General features: G+C 48.2%; 1 protein-coding gene across 2 annotated transcripts in view; it reads right to left on the bottom strand.

Moving 5' to 3' along the window:
• Positions 1 to 6,612, bottom strand: part of Xaf1 (XIAP associated factor 1) — a 12,642-nt gene extending 6,030 nt beyond the window's left edge. For both annotated transcript variants that reach the window (XM_013013498.1, XM_013013499.1), the window contains exons 1-4: positions 6,521 to 6,612; positions 4,574 to 4,709; positions 3,197 to 3,392; positions 1,427 to 1,509 (exon numbers count right to left, since the gene is read on the bottom strand). In XM_013013498.1, the coding sequence (XP_012868952.1) occupies positions 1,427 to 1,509; positions 3,197 to 3,392; positions 4,574 to 4,709; positions 6,521 to 6,552 (447 nt within the window). In that variant the 5' untranslated portion in view covers positions 6,553 to 6,612. The remainder of the gene's footprint in view (positions 1 to 1,426; positions 1,510 to 3,196; positions 3,393 to 4,573; positions 4,710 to 6,520) is intronic.
• Between the last annotated feature and the right edge of the window lie 1,879 nt (positions 6,613 to 8,491).

Below are 8,491 nucleotides of genomic sequence, written 5' to 3'. Positions count from 1 at the left end.
TTTTTTCTTTTTGCTTATGTGGTGCTGAGGAATCGAACCCAGGGCCTCATGCATGCAAGGCAAGTGCTCTACCACTGAGCCACCTTCCCAGCCCAAAAGCAAACTTAAAACAAGCAGAAGGACTGGGGGTATGGTTCAAGCGATAAAGTACTGGCCTAGCAATCGCAAGGCCCTGTGTTCAATCCTCTATTCAAAGGAAAGCATGGAAAAAGAAAGGAAAGAAATAGTGTTTAGGGCTGGAAACTGATGGCTCTCGCCTGTAATCCTAAGCGCTGTCCCTCAGCTCTTCAGCTCAAGGCTAGCGCTCTACCACTTGAGCCGCAGTGCCACTTCCAGTTTTCTGGCGATTTATTGGAGATAAAACTCTCACGGAGCCAGGTGCCAGTGGCTGACACCTGTAATCCTAGCTACTCAGAAGGCTGAGATCTGAGGATCGCCGTTCAAAGCCAGCCCGGGCAGGAAAGTCCATGAGACATTTTTTTTTTGTCAGTAGTAAGGCTTGAACTCTGGGCATGGGCACTGTCCCTGAGCTCTTCAGCTCAAGGCAAATGCTCTACCGCTTGAACCATAGTGCCTACTTCTGGTTTTCTAGTAGCTTATTGGAGATAAGAGTGTCACAGACTGTCTTGCCCGGTCTGGCTTTAAACCATGATCCTCAGATCTCAGCCTCCTGAGTAGCTAGGATTACAGGTGTAAGCCACCAGCACCTGGCTCCTTGAGACGTTTATCTCCAATAACGACCAAAAAACTGGAAGTGGCACTGTGGCTCAAGTACTAGAGTGCTAGCCTTGAGCTGAAGAGCTGAGGGATAGCACTCAGGCCCAGAGTTCAAGCCCCATGACTGACCAAAAAAACACAAAAAACAAAAAACAACAACTAGTGCTTAGCGTGATGGAGGGAGAAGTCTGGAAGGAGTCTAATACCAACTTCTCTATGGAAAATATGGAGAAGAAGCCACTGAGTTTTGCCAGGGAGCTCACAGAGAACTGTAATGCAGGTCCTACCAAACTCCAAACAGCAATGCCTAGGTCCTGAAGGTAGGTGAGGCTCAGAGGATGCTCTTTGAAAGCTGGGCACAAAAGAAGACAAAGTATGCATGCTAAGTTCACCTTAATCAATGCATGAAAGCCCCTTTGGGAACAACTGAAAAAAAAATACATAGACATACACATTTATATGTATCTGAACAGACAGACAGACAGACAGATGATTCCAAGCCAGCCCAGGCAGCAGAAATGAGATTTTTATCTCTAACCAGCAAATGGCTGGAAGTGGAAGTGTAGCTCAAGTGGTAGAACACCAGCCTTGAGTGAAAAAGCCAAGTGAGAGTGTGAGGCCCTGAGTTCAAGCCCAGATACTACTACTACTACACACACACACACACACACACACACACACACACACACACAGATGAATTGCTACTTACCATGTGGTAGATATATATCTTTCCTGGAATCATTTGGTTGCAAGAAACACAGTGGATTTTCCTTTCAGATGGCACTCTTCTCCCTAAATAAGCACAGAAACACCACCATCCATAACTGTCCCTGGCAATGGCTGGCCGAGCTGTCTGTGACAGCCTGCATGACTTGGACCTGTGAGTACACTCTTCCACCCAGCCTGCCTGGTCTAGAGTTTCCTGTAATGACAACACCCCTGGCCACACAGGCCAGTCTTGGCTAAGTTACCCACATCATGGCCTTTATGTCCAGAGGGGCAACACAGTTCAAGGCTAGCACTGTATCACTTGAGCCACAGAACCACTTCTGGCTTTTTCTGTGTATGTTGTACTGAGGAATCGAAATCAGGGCTTTATGCATGCGAGGTAAACACTCTACCCCTAAGCCACATTCCCAGCCCAGAGCTGGTTTCTAAGGAGATGAAGCGTGTTGTGCCACAGAAGCCAAACCTGGCTAATCAATGAGACTCCTTCTGCCCCTCTCCAGGTGCTGCCTTCCAGACAGGTGTTCATTGTACACATCCTTGTGTTGGAGTTATGTCGTGTTGGAGACTGGGTTGTTTGTGTGGAAGCCCAGGCCCAATGGGTGAAAGAAATATACATAAATCTCACACTTGGCAGTTTTTCCATTGACCAGTTTTGACTGAGAAAATTGCCTACTTGGAGGGATTTACTGCCTAAAGAGTTTCTGTGTCTCTTCACATGTTGTTATGTTCTCAAAACAACCAGTAAAGCCTACAAGGATCTATCACATGGATGGCTCTGTCCTTAATTAACACACTTCCATAAAGAGGTCATGGAAGCTGGGCACCAGTAAATTTAGCTATTCAGGAGGCTGAAATCTGAGGATCGAGGTTCAAAGCCAGCCCAGGCAGGAAGTAGAGCTGTGAGTCAAGTGGTGAAATCCTAGCCTTGAGTAAAAACAAAAACAAAAACGCTAAGGGAGAGTACAAGGCCCTGAATTCAAGCCCCAGTACCAACCACACACACACACACACACACACACACACCACCATCACCACCACCACCACCAACAACAACAAAAACAACAACAAAAGAGGTCCTTGAATTGGATTAGGAGTGTATGAAGCTATTGTAGCTTCTGGCTTCTGGCCATTGCTGAAGGTGGAAAAAGATTTTGTTCTGGCAGCATGAATGTGCAGTCTAATTTCTTCCTCATTCTCTTTACACAGACAGGTGTTTTTTCTTTTATTGTTTTTCAACTACTAATAGATTCAGGTGAGTCCTACCAGGCTAAGATTATGTGGAAGAGGGCTGGGAATGTGGCTCAGTGGTAGAGTGTTTGCCTCACATGCATGAGGCCCTGGGGGTTTGGTTCCCCAGCACCACATAAACAGAAAAAAGCCAGAAGTGATGCTATGGCTCAAGTGGTAGAGTGCTAGCCTTGAGCTGAAGAGCTGAGGGACAGTGCCCTGACCCAGAGTTCAGCCCCCATGACTAACAACAACAACAAAGATTATGTGGAAGAATTTCAGAAAAGCTCTCAGTTTCAGGGCTTACTTTCTGTATAGTCACAAATTCCCACCGCTGTCCTCTCATTCTCCTTGGACCAGTCATTTAAGGGCCACTGCTGGCCAGAAGGCAGATACAGTGCTGAACTAGAATAGCCAGGTGAATGGAGACACACAGCTTCCTCTGTGCTTCTAGGCCCTGCATCCTTTCCAGGAGATGCTCTGGTCCTGGGCATTGTCCTCCTCGGCCTATCTCTGTGCTCACCTTCTCCAAATCCAGCCTGGTTGCTCCCACAGAAATCTGTGTGCTGGGCCATCACTCGGAGTGTGATGAGCTGTTCGCAGTGTGGACAGCGTTCTCTCCGGCTGCCACAGTGGGTCTCATGGATCTCCAGATTGCTGAGCCGCACAGAAAGCTCACAGAACTTGCATTTAATGGGGTCTTCCTCTTGTTCCTTGGTCTGTGGAAGGAAGCAGGGCCAGAATGATTGGTTTCTTGGACTGTGGGTAGATTGTGGACATTAGCCATGATTCCTGGGAAATTGAAGCCAATCAGAGAAAGTGATGGCCAGGGAATACAAACTCTCTTGGCTTCATGTACCAGAGAAAGCCCTTCTATTCAGTATCGGGGGTAAGGGGCCTGTGTCATTGAGGTGGGCTGGCTCTCCAATGTACCCTGAGCCCACTCAGGTGGGAAGGGTAGTCAGAGGATATCTTAGTGTGTGGTCCACTACTGGGGCTTGAACTCAGAGCCTTATACCCTTACTTGGCTTTTTTACTCGTGCTCTACCACTTGAGCCATAACTCTACTTTTGGCTTTTGCTGGTTATTTGGATATAAGAGTCTCATGGACTTTCCTGCTCAGGTTAGATTCAGAACCTGATCCTCAGTCTTAGCCTTGTAAGCAGATAGAATTACAGGCATACACCACCAGAACCTGGTGAGAGGACATCTTTATTATTGGTCTTGCCTACCTTCTCCCTCTCCTTTGTCTGGGTTGGCCTGCTTGTGGGTTATAGAGAGGAAATGGTACCTGACTCTTATCTCATGCAATTCTAGCAAGGGTCTCTCTGCACATTTAGCTAACACACACACACACACACACACACACACACACACACACACACACACAGAGAACATGCTGTAGCCTGTACCATGCCTTCCCATATCTACCCTGGCTCAGGGACCCTTGCTGGACTTGTGATTTCCTAGACCAGGGTTGGCCACCTTCTGTTTCCCTCCATCTCTCAGCTTAGTGCTCAAGAAGGGTTTGCTGGGTCAGTTTAAGTTAAAACCAACACTTGAACTCAAGGATTTCCAGAAAGAAAGCCAAGAGGCACCAAGAGGGACTGATGTGTTTAAAAAAAAAACTCATCTTCCAGAGTCTTTAATTCAAACTCTCAAACTCTATTCCACATTTTCTACAGCTTGAGCTATTTGTCTGGCCAGACTCACAAGCCTGCAGGGAAAGACTGCCAAAAGGGAAACTGAGAGCAGACTCAGTTTACTACCAAAAAAAAAAGTCAGGATTATGTTTCCTTTTCCCAGAGGGAGGGGTTACATGGCTTCTGGGGTGGGATGGAGGGCAGGGAAGGACTGTCTTCCAGCTTCTGAGCCTTAGCCTCTTCCTGAAGCTGCTTACCCGCTGGTGCTCATTCTGTTGATGCTCTTGAAACTTTTCCTTTGGGACAGGCTCCTCACACTCTGGGCAAAGGACCAGGAACCGCAGGCAGTGGGCCTCATGGAGGGTGAAGTGGGCAGAGGCCACACTTCTTTTGCTAAGGATCAAGGAAAGAAAAAGGCTAGGCTTAGTGTCCTGGTATAAACACAGAACCCCATTTCACACCCAGGCCTTGGGCACTGAAATAGGATAATGGAGACACCACCTGCTCTGCCTTTCTTATCTTGGTCCAGAACCAGGACAATGCTTTTTTTCCCTGATGGTATATAACATCTCAAAATGTGCCAACTGGTACTTTAAGATGTACAGTTTAAAGCCAAGTGCCATGGCTTGCAGTCCTAGCTACTCAGGAGGCTGAGATCTGAGGGATCACAGTTCCAAGACAGACCTGGCAGGGAAGTCTATGAGATTTTTATCTCCAATTAACAACCAAAAGCCAGAAGTGAAGCTGTAGATCAAGTAGTAGGGTACCAGCTTTGAGTTTGAAAAAACTAAGGGACAGTGTCCAGGCCCTAAGGTTTTATTATTATTATTGTTTTTTTTTTTTTTTTTTTACGATGCCTGTCCCTTAGCCTTGTCATTCAAGCCTGGCACTCTAGCTCTTAAGCCACAGTTCCACTTCTGGCTCTTTGGTGGTTAACTGAAGATAACAGTCTCAAGAAACTTCCTGGGGCTGGGAAGGTGGCTCAGTGGTAGAGTGCTTGCCTTGCAGGCATGAAGCCCTGGGTTTGATTCCTCAGCACCACATAAGCAGAAAAAGCCATAAGTGGCCCTGTTGCTCAAGTGGTAGAGTTCTAGCCTTGAGCTGAAGAGCTGAGAGGACAGCACCCAGGCCCAGAGTTCAAGCCCCATGACCAACACAAAAAAGAACCATCCTGCCTGGGCTGACTTTGAACAGCAATTTTCAGAACTCAGCCTGCTGAGTAGTGATCCACCAACACTGGGCACTTTTCTTTTCCTTTTATTTTTGCCAGTCTTGGGGCTTGAACTCAGGGCCTGGGCACTGTCCCTGAGCTTGCTTCATTTGCTCAAGGCTAACACTTTACCACTTGAGCCACAGCGCCACTTCTGGCCTTTTCTGTTTATGTGGCACTGAGAAATTGAACCCATGGTTTCATGCATGCTAGGCAAGCACTCCATCACTAAGCCACCTTCCCAGCCTGCCCCCCCTCCCCACACACTTTTAAAAACAAATTCTAACCGTCCATATCATCAGGAAATGTTTCCTTTCTTCATCAACTCTTGCTGGTGGCAACTGTGTGGGGAAAAGAGAAATATAGAGGCCATAGCCCTAAAGGCCTGGATGTTCAGGCCCTAACCTGAGATGAAGCCAGAGAGAAACCATTTGAACTGCACTGCTCTGCATCTACACCAGCTCTCTTAACACATACCACACACACAAGTGGCCTTACCACCATCCCTATCTGTTCTCCCTCTGCTCTATCTGGCTTGTTCCTTCTCTACTCTGAGCTTGTTCTAGTCCTGAGATCTAGAGAAGTCCTGTTGGAGCAAAGTTGTGCAGTGGAGATGTTCCAGAGTGAAGTCCCTCTCTGGGCCAGCTCCTTTCACTTACTGACATGGTCCTGATCCCCACCACTGTCTGCCAGCCCCACCTCCCGGCCCCCTGAGTATAGGGATGGCTCAGGAGAACCTGTGGGCGCTTTGCTTTCATATATCAGTGTGTGAGGACTTAGCATTTATAATCCCTGAGAAGAAAGAGCAGACCAGTAGGCTATTGCCCTTGAAGTGCAGTGAAATCGAGGCAGCCCTAGCTTTCATCTAGCTGCCAGGATCCCCGGGTCCCCACCTGCCTGCACTCTTGGGGGCACCTGCGCGTGGACCACACACTTGCTCCTCGCTTTCTCTCTCCAGGCAGCCTGGGCCAGCTGCTTTAGAGTGGCCTCTTACCAATTCCCGCAAAGCTGGAAGCCCTCCTCCATGGTGCGACTCTGTGCCTGTCACCCGGTCGGTCGCTCTCTGTGCTCTCTGTTGAGTTTCGTTTCTCTCAAAGACAAGAAAACAAAACAAAACTGAAAGTGTGGGGCAGTGCCAGCTGCCCTGGGAGGAGGGAGGGGAACCTTAAGAATTCCCAGCTCAGGTTATCCCCAACTTCCTGTGGCCAGACACTCCCAGAAAGCCCCTCTGAAGCTCAGCCGGCCCTGTCCTCTCAATCCTGGCTGTCCCTCCCCCCACCCCACCCCTTCCTGCTGCTGTCACAGGCTGTTCTTGCAGCCTGGAGGATGGGGGTCCGAGGCTAGGCCTCCCCAGTGCAGCAACTTTCCCCTTCTGGTTCTTTTCCCAGCCATCTATTCCCTTACTCTGCCGTTTCTCTCTTCCAACTTGCCACATGGAATGAGGGGTGCTCCTTGAAAAAACACCTGGCTTATTAGTACCCTGCTATACCTCAGTTGGTAATTTGGAAGAGCATCTACCCTGCACCTTTAGCTCATGCCCTGCACCTGTGGCTCATCCTAGCTACTCAGCAAGCTGAGATCTGAGGATTGCAATTCGAAGCCAATCTGGGCAGCAAAGTCTGTGAGACTCTTATTTCCAATTAATTACCAAAAAGGCAGAAGTGGAGCTGTGGCTCAAGTGGTAGAGTGCCAGCTTGCGTGAAAAGGCTCAAGTCCCAAGTACAAGCCCTAGGACCAACACACACACACACACACACACACACACACACACACACACACACACACAAACACACCTTAAAGAAATACTTGTGTGGTCTCTTCAGGGCAGAAAGAGGTCCTAAATTGGTGTTGATGGTTCATGCTTGTCATCCTAGCTACTCAGAAAACTGGGATCCAATGATTGAGGTTTGAAGCTAGCCAGGGCAGAAAATTCCATGAGACTCTTATCTTTAATTAACCAGCAAAAAAGTGGGAAGCAGAGGTATGGCTCAAGTGGTAAGAGCAACAGCTTTGAGCAATAAAGCCAAGCAAAAGCACAAAGCTCTAAGTTCAAGCCCTAGTACCAGTGTGTGTGTGTGTGTGTGTGTGTGCGTGCGCGCGCGTGCGTGTGTGCGCGTGCGTGCATGTATATACATACACTTTATATAAAGGAGTCCCCTTAAAACAATTGCAACCATTTTCGTGGTTGCAGTTCACACAAATAGGCCCACAAGAAAGTAGGAGGAGCCAGGTGCTGGTGGCTCACACCTGTAATCCTAGCTACTCAGGAGGCTGAGATCTGAGGATCATGATTCAAAGTCAGCCTAGGCAACAAAGTTCATGAGACTCTTATTTCCAATAAACCACCAGAAAACCAGAAGTGGCACTGTGGCTCAAGTGGTAGAGTGCTGGCCTTAAGCTGAAGAGCTGAGGGACAGCACCCAGGCCCAGAGTTCAAGCCCCACAACTGACAGGGAAAAGAAAGAAAGAAAGTAGGAGGAGCCACCAAGTAAGCAAACTACTAGGAAGTGAGGAAGCAAGTACTGGGGGCTCATGCCTATAATCCTAGTTACTCAGGAGACTGAGATCTGAAGATCCCAGTTTGAAGCCAGCTTGGGCAGGAAAGTTCCTGGGACTCTTACTTTCAACTGACCACCCAAAAGCCACAAGTGGAGCTGTGGCTCAAGTGGTAGAGTGCTAGCCTTGTTCAAAAAAAAAAAGCAAAGGAACAGTGCTGGCCCTGAATTCAAGCCCCAGTATTGGTGCGTGTGTCATGTGCGCGCGCGTGCACACACACACACACACACACAAAGTGAAATTTCCTACAATATTCAGGTGTTTTCTGTAAGTCAGAGGTGTTGCCTACAGGACTTAGGTGCCTTCTATTCCCACCCTCAGGATCACAGAGGACCAGACCCATGCAGCCTGACACTTTAAGATTTTATGTAGTTGCTAGGCTCCAAGATTCACCCCTGCAATTCTAGTT

Source organism: Dipodomys ordii, unplaced genomic scaffold (assembly GCF_000151885.1).
Source record: "Dipodomys ordii isolate 6190 unplaced genomic scaffold, Dord_2.0 Scaffold19, whole genome shotgun sequence".
Lineage (NCBI taxonomy): Eukaryota > Metazoa > Chordata > Mammalia > Rodentia > Heteromyidae > Dipodomys > Dipodomys ordii.
The sequence above is the reverse complement of the archived record's forward strand: the minus strand, read 5'-3'. Positions and strand labels throughout refer to the sequence as shown.